General features: G+C 43.4%; 1 protein-coding gene across 4 annotated transcripts in view; it reads left to right on the forward strand.

The window, feature by feature from the left end:
* The window catches only part of abcc9 (ATP-binding cassette, sub-family C (CFTR/MRP), member 9), a 38,738-nt gene extending 15,825 nt beyond the window's left edge, over window positions 1-22,913 (forward strand). Inside the window, exons 18-44 of one of the 4 annotated variants that reach the window (XR_011078020.1) lie at window positions 1,538-1,610; window positions 2,705-2,810; window positions 3,461-3,499; window positions 4,160-4,198; window positions 5,827-5,928; window positions 6,008-6,092; window positions 6,829-6,909; window positions 7,815-7,952; window positions 8,048-8,173; window positions 8,696-8,795; window positions 8,879-8,952; window positions 9,147-9,347; window positions 9,450-9,604; window positions 10,268-10,337; window positions 10,461-10,618; window positions 10,711-10,803; window positions 11,677-11,779; window positions 11,871-11,984; window positions 12,618-12,738; window positions 13,609-13,739; window positions 13,960-14,038; window positions 16,444-16,552; window positions 17,618-17,721; window positions 17,839-17,972; window positions 18,094-18,156; window positions 18,436-18,728; window positions 19,346-19,424. Coding sequence is in view for 2 of the 4 variants with exons in the window: in XM_068586044.1 (XP_068442145.1) it covers window positions 1,538-1,610; window positions 2,705-2,810; window positions 3,461-3,499; window positions 4,160-4,198; window positions 5,827-5,928; window positions 6,008-6,092; window positions 6,829-6,909; window positions 7,815-7,952; window positions 8,048-8,173; window positions 8,696-8,795; window positions 8,879-8,952; window positions 9,147-9,347; window positions 9,450-9,604; window positions 10,268-10,337; window positions 10,461-10,618; window positions 10,711-10,803; window positions 11,677-11,779; window positions 11,871-11,984; window positions 12,618-12,738; window positions 13,609-13,739; window positions 13,960-14,038; window positions 16,444-16,552; window positions 17,618-17,721; window positions 17,839-17,972; window positions 18,094-18,156; window positions 19,346-19,483 (2,736 nt within the window). In the remaining 2 variants the exon portion in view is untranslated. Of the gene's footprint in view, window positions 1-1,537; window positions 1,611-2,704; window positions 2,811-3,460; window positions 3,500-4,159; window positions 4,199-5,826; window positions 5,929-6,007; window positions 6,093-6,828; window positions 6,910-7,814; window positions 7,953-8,047; window positions 8,174-8,695; window positions 8,796-8,878; window positions 8,953-9,146; window positions 9,348-9,449; window positions 9,605-10,267; window positions 10,338-10,460; window positions 10,619-10,710; window positions 10,804-11,676; window positions 11,780-11,870; window positions 11,985-12,617; window positions 12,739-13,608; window positions 13,740-13,959; window positions 14,039-16,443; window positions 16,553-17,617; window positions 17,722-17,838; window positions 17,973-18,093; window positions 18,157-18,435; window positions 18,729-19,345 lie in introns of all 4 variants that reach the window. The other 3 variants (XM_068586044.1, XR_011078021.1, XM_068586045.1) reach the window with 3 other exon arrangements.
* Window positions 22,914-23,034: the final 121 nt, after the last annotated feature.

The following is a 23,034-nucleotide window of genomic DNA, read 5'->3' on the forward strand; positions in this document are numbered from 1 at the left end:
AGAGAGAGAGAGAGTCAATTTAAGTATTTAATGATACTTATTTTATTGCCATTGTTAATGTTAATCTAAATAATACAATTAATTCAATTTTCTTATGCTATAACTTGGAAGGGCAAAAGTATATGAAGACTATACATACATACATACATACATACATACATACATACATACATACATACATACATACATACATAAAAAAAGATGCAATACCAGCCGGCGCTCCAGTTCATCCTAAGGGATGACGGAACAAGGAAAGGTCGAGACAATTTAATTTGTATTTACCAGTTAGTCCAATATCTCACATTTGCCTCTGATCTACAATCTTCGTGTGTGTGTGTGTGTGTGTGTGTGTGTGTGTGTGTGTGTGAGACCCCACACGTAACCCCATATTTATGAAGAATGATTCCTATATTTCACTCCCCATCCTCCTCTCCACTTCCTCTCTCTCCCTCCCGTCTCCCTCTCTGGATAGTATCTGCTCCTGCTTTCCTTTTCTTCGTTTCCCATCCTGCGTTTCCTCTCGGCGGCCGTGACTCTGACGGGACATGTTTGTTTATCCGGTGATTTAAGTCTGATGCCTGCAACAGATACTTGAAAGTTCTGATGCGATGCAGATTTTAAAGTCACCCCCAACTTCTAAACCACCACAACAAACTGAAATACAGGCTCCTATGGAGTGTTTGCTTAACAAAGATATGTTCATGCCTTTTGGGATCCATGTTGTGGGGAGAAAGGAGCACTGGAGGAAAAACCGGGAGGATTTGTCAGATAAAATAAACATAAAATAAACAAATAAATCCAACCGATGGGAGGAATGTAAACAAAGGAAGTCGGGTGATGGATCACCGAACAGGGATTAGATACTAAGTCCTGGTCCATGTTGCTCTGCTGCTGGACAGGGAGCCCAACCCCGTCTACTACTTAGTTTATCACATAAATACTCATAAATACTCATCTTAATATATCAATAGCAAGGACAGGCCCACCTTCATGTTACGCTGGTGTTTGCTTCACATCCACGAGAGTCTCAAAGCGCCGGATGGAGGTATAAAGAAGAGCGTCATCGGCGTAGAAGTTTACTTTCAGTTGACTAATCGTGCTCCTGAACTGTCAGAATCTCACTGTTGTACTCTTAACTAGTAACATGTAGACTGATATTTACACATCTGAACAACATCTCACATGTGATCCTTTTATTAGAACACCAACATTATTCAAACAGCCCTAGTGGTCGCAGAGATGCACACTTTTTAGTTTGGGGATGCAATTTTCGAGCTAAGGCCTAAAAATAGGTTGGTTTTTAAAAGGTTATGGGATTTCTAAATCTGGAGTGTTGAAGACTGTGCAGGGCCTTGTAATGTAATGTTGTGCCATTATGGGGTCATTTACTCTGGAGGTCTTGACACGTGGCCAGAAAACAGGAAGTATACACGTGTATCAGCTGTAAAGACTAAAGGAACCCACATTAGTTGTTGGAGGGTTATTGGATCTTTCCTCAGTTCCATCTTGCATTGAATTTCTTGCCGTTTTTCTTCAGGTGACCAACGGATTCTTCACCTGGGGGAGCAACCTGTCCACGCTGTCCGACATCAACATCCGCATCCCCACAGGTGAGACGAGTCTCCGACCAGATGTCCGACTGTCGTGTCAGAATCTGCCGCCGACGGAAAGATTTCCGCATTTCCGTTTCGACAAATCATGCTCAAGCAGGTTTTGTTGAAGCCGTCTGCGTCGAGGGCAAATAGAGGCGGAAACGTATCGCAGGAAATCGTCGGCTGAGCTCAAACTACTCGTAAAACCATCCGCTCGTTCTGCAGAGGAGTCGCCCCCTGCTGGCCATTAGAGAGAATGCAGGTTTGAGACATTTGAAGAATTTGCAGTTGAGAATACTTAAAAGATTTAGTTTAAAATGTGTTTCAGAAAGTTGGTTAAAGAACCAATAGAGTCAAAAATATAAACAAACATATAAGTACAAAGCTAGCAAGGTGTTTATGTTAACGTTTGACGTACTATGATGCTAATTCTGTCTGAATACAAACTGGAGGAGGCCCCGAAGTCTCGTGTTTCTATGTAACTTCAGAAGCACAAGAAGCAGTTTAAGGACCTCCGGTGTAAAGAGTCCTGCCTGTGAATCTGAGCGGCCATGTTTTAAACCAGTTTGATCACTTTCTACTCCTGTCGGTGCCGTAAGAACGCTCTTAAAAGAGAGCTGAGGGAGTAATATGACGGCAATGCTGCCGAGACGCCACGAAAATACCAAGACTCATGAGGCCAAGATGAAGTGAATGCCAACAGATGGTCCGTGTCAGATATCTCACACACACACACACACGCACACACACACGCGTGTTCCCCTGGGGGGGGGGTCATGCTACTACTAAGACAAACTGCTGTTATTTAATTTGTGAGAGTCACTTACGTCTTTAAGGGAGTATTTGAGAGTGTTTTCAAGCTCCAGTGCTGATGGTTGAATTACGGAGACGAGGAATGAGGGAAGCCGTTATAGGGATTGAATTTCAAGGATTTGTGTGTGTGTGTGTGTGTGTTTGTGCTCATCGTGTGTGTGTGTGTGTGTGTGTGTGTGTGTGACGTGGATGAAGGACTTTTTCACCTGTTTTTTTATCAGAGAGGTTCGTCAGCGTTGTGTTGTGGACAGAGGTATCAGTCATCATTAGATCATCCTTTTTTTCTTCTATCTCTTCAGGTCAGCTGACCATGATCGTGGGCCAAGTGGGTTGTGGGAAATCCTCCTTGCTGCTCGCGATGCTCGGCGAGATGCAGACCATCGACGGAAGAGTCTTCTGGAGCAAGTAAGAGATTACACCGCCGCTTTCCACGGGATTAAAGCCGTTAGCTGTGCTCTCGTTAAATCCCCCAGATGTTTGTGATGGATATGCTAATTTTATATATATTTATGTATATATTTTGCTCAAATGTCTAATCTGGTGAAATGTTGATGCGATGACATTCAGGACATCCGGTTGAGGCCGTATTTCTAGTTTTTGCATTTAAATAAAGTCTTTTTCCTCTGTGAATCAGGTGGAAAAACCTAAAATTCCTCCATTGGAGTTAGTGGCACATCTCTGCTCCTGGTGGCCAGAACGAGTATTACAACTACAACCAGATTACCTGCCAGAACTTAAAAAATACAAACCCTTTTCTCATCATAAACGACGAGCTAATGTTGGAAATACTGACGCTGTTTTTGTTTTGATTTCTTTCCACCTGGAACTCCAGTTTCATTTCTTTTTTCCAGGAAGTCTGAATGTGTTTCAGAGTCTTTACCTTCTTTTATTTACATTCACACTAACCTTTGACGTGTGTGTGCGCGTGTGTGTGTTGGCACATCTGGGCCTCTGCTCATGTTGACAGCACATACATAAATATGTATATCTCTATATATATATATTTATATACGTGTGTGTGGTTTCTCTCTCTTTACCTGCTGCCTTCTTGTCAGGCTGCCTGATTACGCTCCGGCCCACGAGGGGAACATCAGGTACTTTCTCTCTCTGGCCTTCAAACACAATCACTGCCACAGACCCTGAACGCCCCGCGTGCACCCTCCATCCATCTCCTCTCATTAACGGGGCGTCACCTCGGGGTTCGAGGAGCCAGAGCCGCTCGTATCTTCAGCTTAAAGGCGTTTTTAAATAGTGACGGACGCAGAGGTTTACTGAGGTTCAGTGAAGGCACCGTCAGGATGTTTTTCAGGTCAGAGGTCACATGCCGACCAAAGGCCTTCTGGATGTATTGAGTCCTTTAACAGAACCTGATCACCAGAGGCAGACAGTGACGCGTCACTCACACTTACGGGTGTGTGTGTGTGTGTGTGTGTGTGTGGGGGGGGGGGGGGGTAATTTAGATAATTAGATTAGCAGTTGGCAGAGAAACAGTTTCATTTTCTCGGGTTTGGCATGAACACGTCTTCATCTTTATGTTCGTCTTCCTCCCTCTTTCCCTCTGTTCCCTCTTTCCATGTTTCACTTTCAACAGACGATAAGTCCTCTCTCTCTCTTCATCTCTTCCTCCCCCCCTCCATCCCTCCTCCCTGTATATGTCATACTCATAATCTCCTCTACATGTTCATGTATGGGATTATATAATCTCTTACTCTCGGTTGTTTCCTCGTTCTAACTCCGTGCCGTGACTTTGACAGTTGGTCTGAGAGAGAGGAGTCTGATGAAGACATCAGGAGGTAGACGCTCTTCCTCCCGGCTCACCTCAAGTGACCTTTGACCCTTTGACCCCTTGACCCCTCCTCCTTGCTGTGGCCTGATTTAACCTTTACATCTTTACATCTTTACTCTTCAGAAGAAAACTCTGAGTGTCTTCAGTATTTCAGGCTGTTGTTCATGGACACACACATACGGACGACATTAGTTTATTCATGTACGATCTCTGGAATTATTATTTTTAATGTTTTATTTTTATTTTTGTGTGTATATATATATATATATATATATATATATATATATATATATATATATATATATATATATATATATATATATTATTTAAAAAAAAATCTTAATTTTATTTATTATTATTTTAATTTTTTTTAATTTTTATTCATGGGTAAAAAATAGATTACAAAGCTCCAAAATATTTATTTAATATATTTTGGTTCCTGAGAAACTTTAGTGTTTGTGTGTGTGTGTGTGTGTGTGTGTGTGTTCAGGAACGACAGCTCCGGCCTTTAGACTTCACCATCTTCTGCTCATCGCTCATCTTCTCCCACTGAGATGATTGTTGTTTTTGTTGTTGTTGTTTTGTGTCCTCTGACCCCGGTGTGGTTTGTGCTTTTCATGCTGGGAGTTTGTTTGTTTTCAAAACAAACAAACTAACATGTAAATAACAGTTTTATGATGCACATCAACATAAATATATAATATAAATACACCTCAAATACGTGTTTTTACTTTTTAATTCGATACATTTTTTGACTGAAGGTAATGTATACATGCAGGTATTTATATACAATAATATGTGGTAAATAAAGAGTTTATGTATTTTAATATTTGCGTCATAAAGGTTCTGACAGGATACAAAGTAACAGTTTGCATCATATTTTACACACGAGAACACTTTGAGATCGATGACCTCATCTGACTCCCAGCAGAGCGCTGCTGTTGTTAATGTTGTTGTTGTGTTGTTTCCTCTTGTTGATGTTGTTTATGTTTGTGTTGCTCCAGCTGGTGTCGTTGTTGACTTTATTTGCAGCTCATCGTTAACCCATGATCATCCTTTTATCCTCATGTATGACCACGTTGTGCTGCGTGTGACGTGATCCTCCATTATTTTAATGTTTTAATGTTTTTATGTTTTAATGTTTTATGTTTGGGCGTGGCATTTATAAAGCTGGTTAGAACCGGAGTACTGATCTGAAGAATGTAAATGTTTCAGCAAACAGATGCAGCAAAATAAAACATGACAATCACAGGATAACATAACATGGATTCACTTTGAAGTCTCTAAAGTATTACTAAAGTGACAATCTGTCTTCATCTTATTTCTATATTATCTTCATATCTCAGTCTAGTCTTGGTTTTTTATTCAACGTTTATTTTATAAATTCCTTTTCTGGCAGAACAACAAAACATCCTTCATATACATTTGTGTTAAACACTTATTATAGGTATGAAATTATGCCAATTACCAAGTTGGAGGAGAAACAATTCCAAGAAAAACTCAAAAACTTTGGAGAAAAAAGAGAAAAATTGCAAAAGCAGCAGCGTGTCGTTGGTACTCCGGCTCTCTAAAGCTTTATGAAGACAGGACTCGTGCTCATATCTCTGTTTGCCTCCGTTTCCCATGATGCACCAGCAAGAACAGATACTCCGTGGCCTACGCTACCCAGAAGTCCTGGCTGCTCAACGCCACCGTGGAGGAGAACATCACCTTCGGCAGCTCCTTCAACAAGCAGAGGTGAAGCAGGATGCGTTCACTGTCTTCTTCATGTCACGTAAACCACGGCGTCGCTGCTCACCGCCGCCGTGTGTTTCAGGTACAAGGCCGTGATCGACGCCTGCTCTCTGCAGCCGGACATCGACCTGCTGCCCTTCGGAGACCAAACCGAGATCGGAGAGCGGGTACGGAACCGTTCCATGAACATAATATTTATTTTTACATTTGAAGCCTCGAATGACTGTTTAATTTTAATAGAGTTTTTTATGAGGCCAGTGTTTCCTCCAGCGTCTTAATATCGCAGGATAACGTGATAATTTCCTTTTTTAGAAAGAATTGAAGGGATAAATGCCAAAAATATGAATTCAAACAGAACATTTTGTTTGATTTGTTAGATTTTTTAAAAATACTCACTGGATTTAAACGCTTTTTTTACAATGTATTTTTAATTCTGAGCTTTTTATTTTATTTTTTATATTTAATTTTTTTTTTTAATTTAAAATTTTTATTTCATTCATTTCATTTTGTAGAAATTACATGCATTTCATTTATATATTATTATTATTATTATTATTATTATTATTATTATTATTATTATTATTATTACACAAACCAAAACTTCATTACTCTTTTCAACCTTGACAAAGAGCAGCGCCTCTGTTCAGGCTTTTTATGTTCTCATCTTTCACAATAAAAGCCTGAGACGTAGTAGTGACAGACAACATTTCTACTAAAGAAAACGATAACACAAAATCTGGCATTGGACATTTATTTACACGTATGATCTCCACATTGTGCCTGAGGACGGTGACGCCTCGTTATGAAGAGAGCTGAGTTTGTGCTGCAATTTGATGCACGACGCATGAGTATGCAAAAGTGACTTTAAAAAGGGGATTTAATAAATTCTTTCTGTGCTTTCAGGGCATCAACCTAAGCGGAGGCCAGGGCCAGAGGATCTGCGTGGCCAGAGCGCTCTACCAGAACACCAACATCGTCTTCTTGGTGAGCAAGAAAATGTCCTCAAAGCCTTTTGTGTTTCACACAAGAGGAAAAAAAAGAACTGGAAAACATGGAATACTTTCTGTGTTACGGCTGAATTAGATTAATGTCCAGCAGGAAGCGACGCCCTCCCCTTCCCGCCCTCAGCCTACATTTCTTTAAGGACGCGCCGGCCTTTGGGACGAGGAGGCGTCGCCGCTGTGCCGTCATGTGTTTATCTGCCACCTCGGCCTTCAGCCGGCGGCGGAGATGTTTTCTTTCATTAGCATCGTTCTCATATCTCATCTCGGGATTGAATCACGCGTCTTTTAATAAAAAAATACATTAAATTATGGCTGATGAGCACTCTATAGCGCGACCCCGCCCGGCGAGGAAGACGATGGAGGCGTTTTATACTCGGTGACCAACGTCTTCTGATTTTGCTGCTTCAAAATAAAAGCTTTTATACAACCAAATAACTTTAATGTGTAGGAAAATGTGTTTATAACTGAATATGTAGAGCTTTGTTAAAAGATTTTCTTCTTTTAATAAAAGTTTACTAATGCTGCAGGAAGGAAAAGTAAGAACCAGCCACAATGGGACTTTTATTGTGAAGGATTTAGAGAAAAAAATGTGTTTAAGTGAAGTAGAATTTTTTTTTTAACAGATTTTCTTCATTTAATAATATTTACTAATATTGTAGTGAGAAAAAGTAAGAACCATAAATAATTGGGAACTTTTATTGTGAAGGATTTTTAGGAAACTGTGTTTCTAATTGTATAAGAACAGCTTTGTCAGCAGCTTTTCTACCTTTTGAATAATATGTACTAATACTGCAGGGAGGGAGAGTAAGAACTAAACATGAAGGAGGACTTTTATTGTGAAGGATAACACACACTGTGGCACTTCTTCTGCCTCGGGCCTCGCAGGACGACCCCTTCTCGGCGCTGGACATCCACCTGAGCGATCACCTGATGCAGGAGGGCATCCTCAAGTTCCTGCAGGACGACAAGCGGACCGTCGTCCTGGTGACCCATAAACTGCAGTACCTCATCCATGCAGACTGGGTCAGAAAGCACCAGATACTCTATATATATATAATATATATATAATATATAATATACTATAGTGTTTCAAGCCTGTTCTCGTGTCGTGGAACCAGATCATCGCGATGAAGGACGGCTCGGTGCTGAGAGAGGGAACGCTGAAGGACATCCAGACGCACGACATCGAGCTGTACGACCACTGGAAGCTGCTGATGAACCGCCAGGACCACGGCCTGGAGAAGGTGCACACGCTACACGTTACACACGCTCTGCACACGCTCTGCACACGTTACACCAGCCGGCCATACAGGGGTCATGTTTTAAGATTTTATTTTAACATTTTCAACATATGCATTGGAATCAATAACAAGTTTACAGTAAAAAAAAAGTGATAAAGTTTTAAGGGAAGATAAAATAAACAATTCAAGTAAAAATAATTAAATTACATGAAAAAATTAATTAATTATAATAAATAAAAAATATACCAACATAAAAAAATACATCAAATGAATAAATAAAATAAAAATGCATGGATGAAATACGAATTGTCATAAATATAATAATTATGAAAAAAATAATAATTTAAAAATTGTAATAAATACACAAACATAGTAAAATAAATAAATCAATTGTCATAATAAAACTAATAAAATAAATACACCAACATACATACACTTCCCGTGCTACAGCAGTGCAGCAGTGCATACCTTCATCACTTGTTGTTTAGTGTTGTGTAATCTTTTCTCTCGTGTCTCTACATGAAGGACGTTCAGCAGGACAGTCAGACCACGCTGGAGAGGAAAACCCTGAGGAGAGCGTTCTACTCCAGAGAGGCCAAGAACCAGATGGACGATGAGGACGAAGGTAACGGATTCATCTCAACTAAATATATATTAATATACGTTTAAATACGTGTCATGTTTAATACTTGATTATTGTCCCATCAGAGGAAGAAGAGGAGGAAGAAGACGACGACAACATGTCAACAACCACGAACAGAAGATCAAAGATCCCATGGGAGGTAATCCATCATACAGCTCATGTTTACAATGACTTCTATACAACCAGAGGAGCCCCCCGCCCCACCCCCCCTGGTGGTCAGGAGAGAATGCAGCTTTAACACATGAAGCACAGACTTCTATACAACCAGAGCCACAACTGTTAATAACGATCACTTATTGGCCTGCGGCATCAACGGCGTCTCGTCCCCCTCAGGTGTGCTGGTGCTACATGTCCTCTGGTGGGTTCTTCATGGTCTTCCTCATGGTGTCATCGAAGCTGCTCAAGCACTCCGTCATCGTTGCCATTGACTACTGGCTGGCCCTCTGGACTTCCTCCAAGACCAATCAGAGCGCGGCAGCCGGTCTGGCCGACGGCGCCTTCGGCAACGCCACGCTTCCTCCTTTAGAGGCCAAGGTACGACGAAGGGGGTGGTTTAAGAAAACGTGTGTGGATTGCAACTGACAGAAATTGAGGAATTTGTGTGTGTGTCTGTCTGTGTGTGTGTGTGTTCCGCAGGACGACGACCACTACCTGCACGTGTTCATCATCCTGTGTGCGGCTGGCATCACGTTGTGCCTCATCACCTCGCTCACTGTGGAGTTTCTGGGTCTCTCTGCAGCCACCCACCTGCACCACAACCTGCTCAACAAGATCATCCACGCTCCCATCAGGTGCACACACACACACACACACAGGCGCGCACACACACACACACACCACACTCTGCATCGTCTAGTAGAGTTGTTGACACAGGGTCGCGTCTCCAAGGAAAACACTCTGGAGCGACTGCACTTGTTTTCCTGTGTGTTGAGTAACCTCAGTGAACAAAGTACAGAAGCTAATAAAAGCTAACAAAACAAATAGATTTAGAAACTACACCGGTATGAATTTTGACTGTAACGTCGGTGAGTGAAAACGACATGGAGTTCAACTGCAAGTCCAAAACTAAGTCGTGGAGGAACATCCTTAAAGACATCTGGAACTAATAAGTTAATCAGTTATGATTCATTAATTCCCATCATGCAGCTTGGGTTTAGCAACGTGACCGACTCCGCTGAAGTTCACTGAGGTTGCGTTGTATAGAAGTCTAAGCTTCATGTGTTGAAGCTGCATTCAAAATTAAGGTCCACTCAGAGTCAACTATAATTTACCATAAAGCAGGTTATGCTGGAGGGCGGGGCTACAAGGTGATTGACAGGTCTCTACCTTCACTGTTGGCGAAAAAAAAAAAAAAACGTGAATATACAAATTAAAAGGTTTTCAGGAGAAGTTTTCACATGAACATTCAACATCAAACATGTGAAGGTGTCACATGACGCGCTGCCTCTCCTCAGGTTCTTTGACATCACTCCTCTGGGGCAGATCCTCAACAGGTTCTCAGCAGACACGAACATCATCGACCAGGTGAGCAGACGAGGCCAAGAGAAGCCGACGCCACAGTCACCTGAACATGAAGAAACTCTCTCTCTCTCTCTCTCTCTCTCTCTCTCTCTCTCTCCCCCTCCCCCCTTTCTCTCTCTCTCTCAGCACATCCCTCCCACCCTGGAGTCTCTGACCAGGTCCACGCTGCTCTGCCTGTCGGCCATCGGGGTCATTTCCTCCATCACTCCGGGCTTCCTCATCACCTTGGTTCCTCTGGCCGTGGCCTTCTACTTCATCCAGAAGTACTTCCGGGTCGCCTCCAAGTGAGTCTGTTGTGTATACTTGTATGCATGTATTACACACAAGTACAAATACACTGAGAATACACTCTGAATACACATCTTCTCTCTCTCAGGGATCTGCAGGATCTGGATGACTCCACACAGCTTCCTCTGCTCTGTCACTTCTCTGAGACCGCCGAGGGTCTCACAACTATAAGAGCATTCAGGTAACACACACACACACACACATACACACATACACACACACACAAAAGATTCATATATTTAAGACTTTCACGCAAAATAAATTTAAAAAATCCAATAAATTAAATAATTCCGGGTAAATAAAATAAAATTTGGTTCAAATTGTGAAAAAACAACAACAATTTAAATGATGTTTTAATGGCACCAAACGGAAATAAAAAATTTCAAAATCTCGCTTTTCCAGCTTTAAGCTTTATTTTCGTCCCGTAAAATAAGCTCCGCCCCCTTCACGACGTGCTCTCTGATTGGCTCGTCCACTTGCTTCCTGGTTGTCGAGGCTCTCGGCTGCTTCTAAAGCACTTTGCGTTAATGCAGCCCGATCAATAATACATGGCGAGGACATGTGTAAGTGCTAGTATTACGACAATTAACGTCAGCAGTACTTCTTGTAGTACTCTGGTGTATTTATACTTCTAAAGCCTGCGTTGTGCTCGTAGTCACGTCGCTGGAATCGACGTTTGTATTTCTGTCCTTGCTCTCGTTCCCATCGCCGCCGTAATCCAACATTAAACAGCTCTCACGCTGTTTCTCCCCTCCCCAAGGACTCACACACACACACACACAAATACACACATACACACACACATACACACAGCAACTGAATCTGGTGTTTCAGACAGATTCTTGGCAACCGCGGGACAGTTCCACTATCTTTATTCACTGGTCTCCCTCCAAACCGAGTCTGGTTTTCTTCTTCAGACGACGACACAACCTTGATATCCGAATACATGATTACGTTTCTCACTTCCTGTGTGCGGCGATCAAAGAGCGGGCTAGCGTCTTTAGCGTGTTCGAGGAGTTTGAGTGTTCCTTCTGTTTGTGTTTTTTTTTTCCAGACACGAGGCTCGGTTCAAGCAGCGCATGCTCGAGCTCACGGACACCAACAACACCGCCTACCTGTTCCTGTCCGCCGCCAACCGCTGGCTGGAGGTCCGCACGGTGAGCGGCTCGGACCCCGAGGTTGCACGTCGTCGTCGCTAACGGGGGGGGGCGTCGCCGTGAATAAACGTTCCCTCTTCTTCTTCTGCAGGATTACCTCGGAGCGGTCATCGTGCTGACGGCGGCGGGAGCCTCCATCTGGGGCCCGAGCATCGGCTTGTCGTCCGGGGGCCTCGTGGGCCTCGCGCTCACCTACGCCCTCACGGTGAGTCCCTGCTCCCCCTGCAGGGCGGCAGGGGAACTGCACCCACGTCTCGCTTCTCTGCACCTCGCCGCTGTGTTCTCTGCTTTGATTCTTTTGCTCGACGCGAAAAAGATGTTTAAAGTCAATTCTGACTAAGTCGTGTTACAAGCCGCTCCGACCTTCGGTGGGTGTCCCCGCTGTAGCAAGCTAGCGCTGCTGCTAGCTTGCCGCGTCACCACTGCCTGGGTCAAGTGTCGAGCCGGGGCTGGTCCAGCTAGCTTCGGTGGTTGTCGAGCTAGCAACAGCAATAACGGAGAGCGAGCAGCAGCGCCAGCGCTGAGCTAGCAACAGCGCGAGCTGGCTACAGCGGGGAGCTAGCGGGGACACCCGCCGACGGTAGTAGCGTCTTGAAACTCGACTTTTACAGTACTTTTTTAAAACATTTTTTTACTTCTACAATATATATTTCATTAAAGGGACACTGTGCTTATATTTGCTAGTCTCGCTATATTTACCAAGAAGGTTCTCCTCATGTCCACGTCGGCCATTTTCTCTTGCACGGCAGCAGCTTGCACAATAAACACGTCTATGAAATATCCCAAAACCCGTCCTCGGCTTCACGGTATAACACCGTACATGTCCGTCTTTCTGTAGGTCACCAACTACCTGAACTGGGTCGTGAGGAACCTGGCAGACCTGGAGGTGCAGATGGCCGCCGTGAAGAAGGTCAACAGCTTCCTGGGCACCGAGTCGGAGAACTACGAGGGAACTATGGGTAAGCTGAGCTCCTGTCTCGCTTTAACACAAGGAGCAAAGACTTCTATACAACCAGAGGGGTCGCCCCCTGGTGGTGGTCAGGAGAGAGAATGCAGCTTTAACACATGAAGCATAGACTTCTATACAACCAGAGGAGTCGCCCCCTGGTGGCCAGGAGAGAGAATGCAGCTTTAACACATGAAGCATAGACTCCTATACAACCAGAGGAGTCGCCCCCTGGTGGTCAGGAGAGAGAATGCAGCTTTAACACATGAAGCATAGACTTCTATACAACCAGAGGAGTCGCCCCCTGGTGGTCAGGAGAAAGAATGCAGCTTTCACGTGTGAAGCATAGACTTCTATACAACCAGAGGAGTCGCCCCCTGGTGGTCAGGAGAGAGAATGCAGCTTCAACACATGAAGCATAGACTTCTATACAACCAGAGGAGTCGCCCCCTGGTGGTCAGGAGAGAGAATGCAGCTTCAACACATGAAGCATAGACTTCTATACAACCAGAGGAGTCGCCCCTTGGTGGTCAGGAGAGAGAATGCAGCTTTAACACATGAAGCATATACTTCTATACAGCCCGAGGAGTTGCCCCCTGGTTGTATAGAAGCATATTTTAAATGAGTTTTTTAATAAAAGCAGCTTTTTGTGACATTTTTTAGTAAAAGTTTACATTAATTGCAGGCCAACGTGTACATTGTGTACATTGTGTACATTGTGTACATCGTGTACATCGGGGAGGCGTTCAAAGACCACGGTGTGAAGTGATAATAACTTCAGGTTGTGATGTCAGCGCTGTGACATCATCAGTACGCTCCCGCTTCGTCCCCCTGCAGTAACAACCGTTGCAGTACCTAATAAACAACCCTCTGTCCTCCGCAGACGCCTCTCAGGTGCCTGAGAACTGGCCGCATGACGGCGAGATAAAGATCCATGACCTGTGCGTGCGCTACGACCCCGTCCTGAAGCCCGTGCTCAAGCACGTCAACATGTACATCGAGCCGGGCCAGAAGGTATTTACCACGTCGGGTCCAGAGTTCCTTCATGGACCCGACACCTGGAGTCTAATGGGAAACGCCAGCGAGGAGTCGCACGCCTCCGTCAGATGTTCCCACGCGGGGTGTCATGTGTCAGGCCGGTGTCACCGGGGAGCTCACGCTCACTCTCTCTCTCTTTCTCTTTTTCTTTTTCTTTCTTTCTTTCTTTCTTTCTTTCTTTCTTTCTCTCTCTCAGGTGGGGATCTGCGGCCGCACCGGCAGCGGAAAGTCCTCTCTGTCGCTGGCTTTCTTCAACATGGTGGACATCTTTGAAGGTGAGCTCTCTCTCCTTCTCCCTCTCCCCCTCCATCCATCCATCCATCTCTCTTTCCCTCATTTTCGTCTCATCAGCGATCCTTCAGATAAAGTGTAAACTTTTCCCTCGTGGTCGTTTCCTTTTAGTTTCTCTTGAGCTCAAACTCTGTTGTTCTTCCTCTGATCCACGAAAAAGATAAAGAAGAAGAAATGAACTTCAGTGAGGCCTCTTCTGTGTTCATGAAGGAGAGACGTCACATGACTTACACTTCCTGATGAACACTTCAACAGCTTCAGGAAAATCCTGACCCTCATTTTAAATAAAAAAACAACATATTTATGTTTTTTAAAGCGATAGAGAACTTTTAGCCGACTGCTAGCGACTCATTTAGCGTCTTTTTCACACCGCCAGAATAAAAGCACGCTTCATACAAACATATATTAACCTGTAGTTTATTCCCAACGCTAAGCTTCATGCAAAATGAAGCACGCCGACGTGCAATACAATCTATATTATTACCTTCAGCGGGAGCCCAAGACTTAATATTCCAGAATAAATCCGCCTCAGGAGCCCAAAAGGTTGTAAAACTACTGCTTTAAAACGCTGGATCAGATCCTCGTAAACCAGGGCAGTCAAACGTCTTTTACACAAACATGAGAACCAAACGCGGCCGGTTGAGGTGATTTAATCAACACATCTTCATGGGCGCATGTTGGAGAAATGTTTATTTAAACGTCTCTTTGCATTTTTAGCTCTTTTCAAACACTCGTGCAGGACTCCGCGTGAGCCGCCTGCCTCTTAAGTACCTGAGGAGAGGATGAAGCGGCTCTAAAATCAAGACGTACGGACATAACAGATGACGTGGCTCGTGCTCGAGCGTCGGCCCGCGAGCTCCTGGGGTCTCGCTCCCTCCAGACGGACGTCACCGAGTCTTAAAAGCGTCTTTGTTTTTTATTTATTGGGTTTTGGGAAAAGCGAGTCGTAATCACGTCGTTCTGTTTTCACTCTCCGGGTGAAGATGACTTCGCTGGGACCGATTATTTGGACACAGATAAGATTACAGTCACTTTTTCCATACGCACACACACACACACACACACACACGCAGCTGGGCAGACATTTCATTCAACAGTAAATTAGGACGCGTGTGTCTGCAGCATTTCCTTATAAAGCGGTGGAATAAAAGCCGAAGGAGGAGAAGTGAGTGTTCAACCGTGCAGGACCAAATACACACTATTGCTAAAACACACACACACGCAGACACACACAAGAAAGAAGCATCGTGGCTGAAACAACTAGTCCATCATTTGTCCAAAAAAAGCTAAACACACTCAATAATCTTGAGTTTTCATGAGTTGTTTGGACAAAACGAGTGACTGCTCTCTGGCAGACGCAGGAGAGCTTCATGAAGACACAGATTTAGTGTTTTCTTTGTTGGCGATCGCTCGCCTCTGTGCAAAAATAGAAAGAGAGCCCAATTTCAAAGTTTAATAAACAAATCAGTAAAATACTTGAGAGATACTTCAGTGGCGGGCGTACTTCTCAGGTTTCAGAAAGTGCAGACTTGTTTCTACCCGAATCCTCATGAACCTTCATGAGGTGCAGAGTCTAGATGCACCTTCATGAGGTGTAGAGTCTAGATGCACCTTCATGAGGTGTAGAGTCTAGATGCACCTTCATGAGGTGTAGAGTCTAGATGCACCTTCATGAGGTGCAGAGTCTAGATGCACCTTCATGAGGTGCAGAGTCTAGATGCACCTTCAGGGGGTGTAGAGTCTAGATGCACCTTCATGAGGTGCAGAGTCTAGATGCACCTTCAGGGGGTGTAGAGTCTAGATGCACCTTCATGAGGTGCAGAGTCTAGATGCACCTTCATGAGGTGCAGAGTCTAGATGCACCTTCATGAGGTGCAGAGTCTAGATGCACCTTCATGAGGTGCAGAGTCTAGATGCACCTTCAGGGGGTGTAGAGTCTAGATGCACCTTCATGAGGTGCAGAGTCTAGATGCACCTTCATGAGGTGCAGAGTCTAGATGCACCTTCATGAGGTGCAGAGTCTAGATGCACCTTCATGAGGTGCAGAGTCTAGATGCACCTTCATGAGGTGCAGAGTCTAGATGCACCTTCATGAGGTGCAGAGTCTAGATGCACCTTCATGAGGTGCAGAGTCTAGATGCACCTTCATGAGGTGCAGAGTCTAGATGCACCTTCATGAGGTGCAGAGTCTAGATGCACCTTCATGAGGTGCAGAGTCTAGATGCACCTTCATGAGGTGTAGAGTCTAGATGCACCTTCATGAGGTATAAAGTCTAGATGCACCTTCAGGGGGTGTAAAGTCTGGATGCACATATAATAATAATAATAATAATAATAATAATAATAATAATAATAATGCATCATGTGAAATGTTGCGTTCTCTTTTCAGGGAAGATCGTCATTGACGGCATCGACATCTGCAAGCTCCCTCTGCAGACGCTCCGGTCCAGACTCTCCATCATCCTGCAGGACCCCGTGTTGTTCAGCGGGTCCATCAGGTAACGCAGGCACAGCGCCTCCGTGTCCCTGACCTCCCTGACCTCCATGTCCTCGCGTCTTCTCGAATGCGACGTCTCCGAGTGCTCTAACGAGCCGTTTGGTCCGGAGAGGCTTTGCGTCACGTGACGACAGGAAGGCCCAGCTGTGGGGTGAGCAGTTGAACCCACAGCGGGAACTCTGGCTTGGACTTAATCTGACTTGAGTTTTCGGACGTCACGGGACCGAGGAGGTCGTCCTCCTTCTCCTCCGCCGCCTGCGTCGCCTTGCACACACACACACACACACACACACACACACACACACACACACACACACACACACACACACACACACACAACCTCTGTGTGTTTGTGTTACCGGGAGATACAGCGACTCCGTGTTTGTTATAAAAAGACAAAAGAGCATGTGCTGTTTGTTTGGACAGATACGTCGGCCTACATAAGTGTGTGTGTGTGTTGTCTGTGTGCGTGTCCACCGGCTCTTGTTTATGTGAGCGTGAGCCTCGGGGTGAACGGTCGACAGTAACTGCTCCGCGCTGTTGTCTTAGATGTGTCTCGCTCTCACTCTGCTGCACAGAGCTAAGAGGAGTTTAAAGTTGGACATAAACAAGGAATGAAGCGACCTTCATGACTCCTCTGACGCGGACGCGTGAGAATAAAACCACGATGGCCTTTTCCTGATTCTCTGTTCTGATGCTTCATCTGTTTCTGTTATATTTTTACAGTGTAAAGTAGGTTCATTGCATCTTTTAAGGTCTTCTCTAAGGAGACCTTCAGATGAATAAACAGCTTTATCTGAAGTTACCCATCAGTCGTCAGTCCTACACACCTCTGATCTCTCAACAAACTACTTGTTTTAATCCCCTTTTGGCTGTTTTAGCACTAATTTCCTGGAGCACAAGCTGCTGGCTGTCAAAGACTATAAATCTGTGCAAGTTGGTGGAAACAATCCTTATTTATAGTTTGTGCAGAATCCACTTCCACCCAAAACACCTCATTACCTTCATTACCTTTTGCTCCGTCAGCTGAGCGTCGTCTCCTTGTCTCCTTGTCACCTCGCCGCAGGTTCAACCTCGACCCGGAGAGGACGTGCACCGACGATCGCCTCTGGGAGGCGCTGGAGATCGCCCAGCTGAAGAACATGGTGAAGGCGCTGCCCGGAGGACTCGGTACGCAAATAAAAACCCAGAATAATTGAAATTTAATGCAAGAAAAAGTCAGTATAAATGTATATTCATATATATATAAATGTGTATTCATCACATATTTAAATGCATCCTGTGCAGACGCGGTCGTGACTGAAGGTGGAGAGAACTTCAGCGTGGGGCAGCGGCAGCTCTTCTGTCTGGCTCGAGCCTTCGTCCGGAAGAGCAGCATCCTCATCATGGACGAGGCCACGGCGTCCATAGACATGGCCACGGTGTGTGTGTGTGTGTGTGTGTGTGTGTGTGTGTGAGGACAGATGAGGGGCTTCTCTCTGTGATGGGAGACCAGTTTACAGAAGCGTTGTATGTTTTTAAGCGTTTATGTTCTTTCTGCAGGAGAACATCCTGCAGAAAGTGGTGATGACGGCGTTTGCAGACAGAACCGTGGTGACCATCGCAGTGAGTCCTCCTCTTGGTGTTGAAACCGGTTTGAACCAGAACTTCGCTGCTCCTTCAGCTCCTTCCCTCTGAGCTTCATCTTTCTTTTTCTGCAGCTTTTCTTCCTTTCGCTCAAACGGTTTCTGCACATTCTGTAATGATGAATCTCCTTCTCTGACTTCCTGTCTCTGTGATGCTGTCTCGTCCTCTGAACACTCCGTCTCCCTCTTTCTTTCTCCTTCACCCTCCTCTTCTCTCCCTCATCGTCCTCCTCGCCCCCCCCCCCCTCCCCCCCTCCAGCACCGCGTGTCCTCCATCTTGGAGGCGGAGCAGGTGTTGGTGTTCTCCTCTGGCATCTTGGTGGAGAGTGACTCCGGTGCCAACCTGCTGGCTCAGGAGGAGAGCCTGTTCAGTGTGCTAGTGAGGACTCACAAGTAGACCTCTTCGGCTCGGCCTCCTCCTCCTCTTCCTCCTCTTCCTCCTCCTCCCTCTTGCTCTTCATCTCTCCTTCCTGTTTCTCGGGTTTCCCTCCTTTCCCCCGCTGAGCGAGCTGGAGTCTGAGTCTGCTGCCGCCTCGCTGCCACCGACCGCTGGTTGGTACCGACGCCGCGACGCATGCTCCTCTACGGGACGTGCACGTGCACGTGCACGTGCTTGTGCATGTGACCTCGTGCGAGATTAAAAACGGCTTTCAGTGCTTCAAGAACTCAAACTGCAACTTTATTGCAACTTTTTATTGCAACTTTTTATTGCAACTTTATTGCAACTTTAATGCAACTTTATTGCAACTTTAATGCAACTTTATTGCAACTTTATTGCAACTTTATTGCAACTTTAATGCAACTTTATTGCAACTTTAATGCAACTTTATTGCAACTTTATTGCAACTTTATTGCAACTTTATTGCAACTTTAATGCAACTTTAATGCAACTTTAATGCAACTTTATTACGGCTTTTTGGAAGATTCAGAGCTGCAGTTCAACCACAAACACAGTGTCAGTTTCATGTGTGAGATCAACAAATAACTATATAGACATATGCATGTTGTGTATAAATGTATATATATATTCATACATATTTTTTTACATAGTTATTTATTATATTATTAAATTCATATATAAATGTATAGATAGATAGATAGATATCTCTCCACAAAGGTCGAGGTCTATATTTCCAGACATAACTGCCCCGTGTTGCCTCCCGCTGCAGCACCGCGTTCACACCATCCTGACGGCCGACCTGGTCATCGTGATGAAGCGAGGGAACATTCTGGAGTACGACAAACCCGAGACGCTGCTGGAGCAGGAGGACGGGATGTTCGCCTCCTTCGTCAGGGCCGACATGTAGCCGTCCGGCCGGTCCTCCTCTTCCTCCTCCTCCTCTTCCTCTTTCACCGCCGGCGTCGTCTTTTCTTAGCGAGGCGCCGCGACCTCACGACGACGCTCCAGTGAAGCAATAATGACAGAAACATTATCAATCACCAGATGAAATATATTTTAAAACTTGAATCATTCAGTCACTCAGCCAATTAAATACTGCCTTTCTTCTTTTTGACAAATTACATGTAGAAACAGCAAAATATAACTTTAATGATAAGTTCATGGATCAGTTCATCCAGTTTTCATATTGGAAACAAGCTAATTAAATATCAAGGAAGTCAACGGAGAAAATGGAGATTTCTGTGGCCTAAATAGCTAATTTATCATGCTAATCGGTCTAGTTTCTAGCTAACAGCGCTAAATAGCTAATGTGTCATGCTAATCGGTGTAGTTTATAGCTAACAGCGCTAAATAGCTAATGTGTCATGCTAATCGGTCTAGTTTCTAGCTAACAGCGCTAAATAGCTAATGTGTCATGCTAATCGGTGTAGTTTATAGCTAACAGCGCTAAATAGCTAATGTGTCATGCTAATCGTGTAGTTTCTAGCTAACGGTGCAACAAGAAAACTACAGAATATCTCCCGACTTCTGATTCCAGCTCAAGGACTTTTCAGCAGATGTTTTTTAAAAAAAGGAGCGTATTTAAAACACAACGAGGTTTTTATTTCAGGCAGAATTCAAACTGAGTGTCGAGACTTTTACTGTATCCCAGTTTTGAACTAAACAGGTTTTAGATTGAGCCGAACTTTCAGGTCCTTTCAGGATCTTTCTGAACACTTAAAACGTCTTTAATTATCTCGTTGAAAATCTGTTTCGTTTTATTTTACACGTAAGCACAACGACACGTATCGGTTTGTTTTTATTGATCTTTAGCACTCGTTAGTATTAATAATATGCAAACAGGAGAAACTTGTATTTATAATCATTTTCTAAATAGCTGAATGCTCTGCAGACATGAAGCGTTGTGCGTCTCACTGTTTTGATACTTTTATCTCATATTTTAGACTCTGGTGGAACACGGGCAACACTTTTTTATAAGAAAACCAATAAAACTGACACTCAACACGCAGCTTTTTCTAAAAACCTTTTGTTGCATCAACTCCGTTTGGATTACTTTCTGAACAAGTGCGACGAAGACAATCCACATCCGAGGACTTACGGCTATTTTTGACGCCTAACAGATTTTTTTTTGCAAACTTGTGACGCCAAAAACGAGAAGTTGGACCTTTAAAATGTGCTCGTCCTACCGAAGACGACCACCAGGGGGCCGAGCTGCGAGGCTTCTCCCGTTGGAGCAAACCAGCTGTAAAGAACGGCGGAAATATACCAGAATCACTTTAGAAATATATAATACATTATGAGGAAGTTATATGCAGAGAATAATCAATGTTTTTCAGCTCAAAGTCGCGAATTTCCAAGAAATAAAACCCTTGATTGTTCTTTAAGGTTATAAAGTCGAGACTTCGTAAGAAATAAATGCAATTTATTGAGATTACAGTCACGAGTTTAGCCGCCAACGTGTTTAGTTCTTACGGTTATGACCTGATAAATACATATATGTGCTTTTCTTAATGAACATAATTAAATATTATTGTCCTACGTTTCCCACTTGGCGGCTCACATCGGTGTGTTTTAGTTTAATTTCTGACGGTTTATAATCTTGATCTCCTCTTCTAGTTTATTTGATTTATTTATTTAGAACTAAAAGGGCTTTGACGCGTCGTCGTAGTTTAATATTACTGTCATAACGTTTTGTATGTAGATGAATTTAACTCTTAGAGTTTTTAAAACCTCTTAAAGATTTGTGCTTTTATAAAAAGTCTGAAGAAGATAAATGTGTTTAGTAAACGGTACGATCTAAAAACACCAGATCTTTTTTAGCGGCCTTGTTTATTTGTGCGTTCCCCGTTGTTGTTGTTGTTGTTGTTGTTGTTGTGTCTTGGCCTCCGCTAGTTGAATCACTGGAGGGCGTCCGGCTCCGGCTGCGGCCCGCTGTCTGTCTGCATCGTGCTTTGCTGAACTTCTTATCCTCTGGACAATAGACGCCAACGGAGACGAGCGACTAAACCAAATTTATCGATTCTATCGAGTCGATTATGGACTAAAAAACACAAATGCCACACAAGTAACAAAGTTTAAAGCGATAACGTGTCACATGTTGTTTTTTCTCACCGCAATGTGAGACCAAGGAGTCCAAAAATCTACTTTTATTGAAAGAAAGATGAAGATAATCATATCCAGAATTCACATGTTTTTATCTAGCGGAAGATTCTGCTTTAATCCATATCCGAAAAGACTTTAAACGGTGTTTAGACTTATAAAAAATACTTTAAAATGCGTTTGGTCTTCATAGAAGAGTAACAAAAAGGCTGAATGATGCAAAAAAAAAAGCTTTAAAATGTGTTTAGTCTTATAAAAAAAGACCTTAAAAGGTGTTAGCCTTTAAAAGCATGTTGTGTGACATCTCAATCAGTTAGCTTAGCTTAGCACAAACACTTGATCCGGGTGGAAACAGCTAGCCTGCACGGCCACGCTCCAGAGATGAGCAGATTAACAGAGAATATCCGGTATAATTTGAGCGATAAGTATGAAAACTGACGCTGTTAAAGTTCCAAACTCTTCCACATGTAGACGCATATTTAATATTCTTATGAAGATATTAATTTAATGTCCTTTTTCTGCACGTTTAACTAAAAGAAACCTGTGAAACAAACAAAGTTATTCCGTGTTGATCTCCATCCTGTTGCTTGGAGCGCCCCATGAGTTCCCTCTCGTCAGCTCTATTGTCTATTTTCTATTGTTTCTCTCTATTGTTCTACTTTATTAAACTCACATGTCTTTAAAAGGAGATTTTAAAACGACTTTTATGTTGTACAGACGGATGTTTCATCTCAAGAAGAAGCCGCTTGTCTTTTCTTTCCCTCCTTCAGTTATTCAACACACAAGTCCTCATAAATCACTTTAATGTGTGTGTGTGTGTGTGTGTGTGTGTGCGTGTGTGTCTTTAAAATGATTGTTGGTACAAAAACTGAACAATAGATTGAAGGTTATTTCTACTTTTACTGAAAGGAAAGACTTTATATCTTTAATGTTAATCATCTTTTACTTTAATGTATTTTAAATAAAGCAGAAATGTGAGTTAATTAAAGGTTAATATCAACGTTAAATGCATGCAACACTACGTGAACACACACACACACACACACACACACACACCCTCGTGAGTGCACATTTGCGACACCAGATATCATTTTTTCAAGTGAAGGTTGATTTGTTTTGTATTCTTAATGTTTGTAAATGTACATTCTGTATATCCAAGACTTTTTAAACAAATATCACAAATTATTATTATATGTGCCTGATTTTTTTTTTTACTCTGGAAATGACAATAAAATGGTTTTGAGTGAAATCAGCCTTTTATTTATTTCTATTTTTCACACACACACACTATAATACACAATGTGTTGCTAAATGGCGCCCCCTAGTGTCGCCATTACTAATAATAATAATTATCATTAA

The sequence above is a fragment of the Clinocottus analis genome, unplaced genomic scaffold (assembly GCF_023055335.1).
Source record: "Clinocottus analis isolate CAN_PGR_092001 unplaced genomic scaffold, fCliAna1.0.p SCAF_20, whole genome shotgun sequence".
NCBI lineage: Eukaryota > Metazoa > Chordata > Actinopteri > Perciformes > Cottidae > Clinocottus > Clinocottus analis.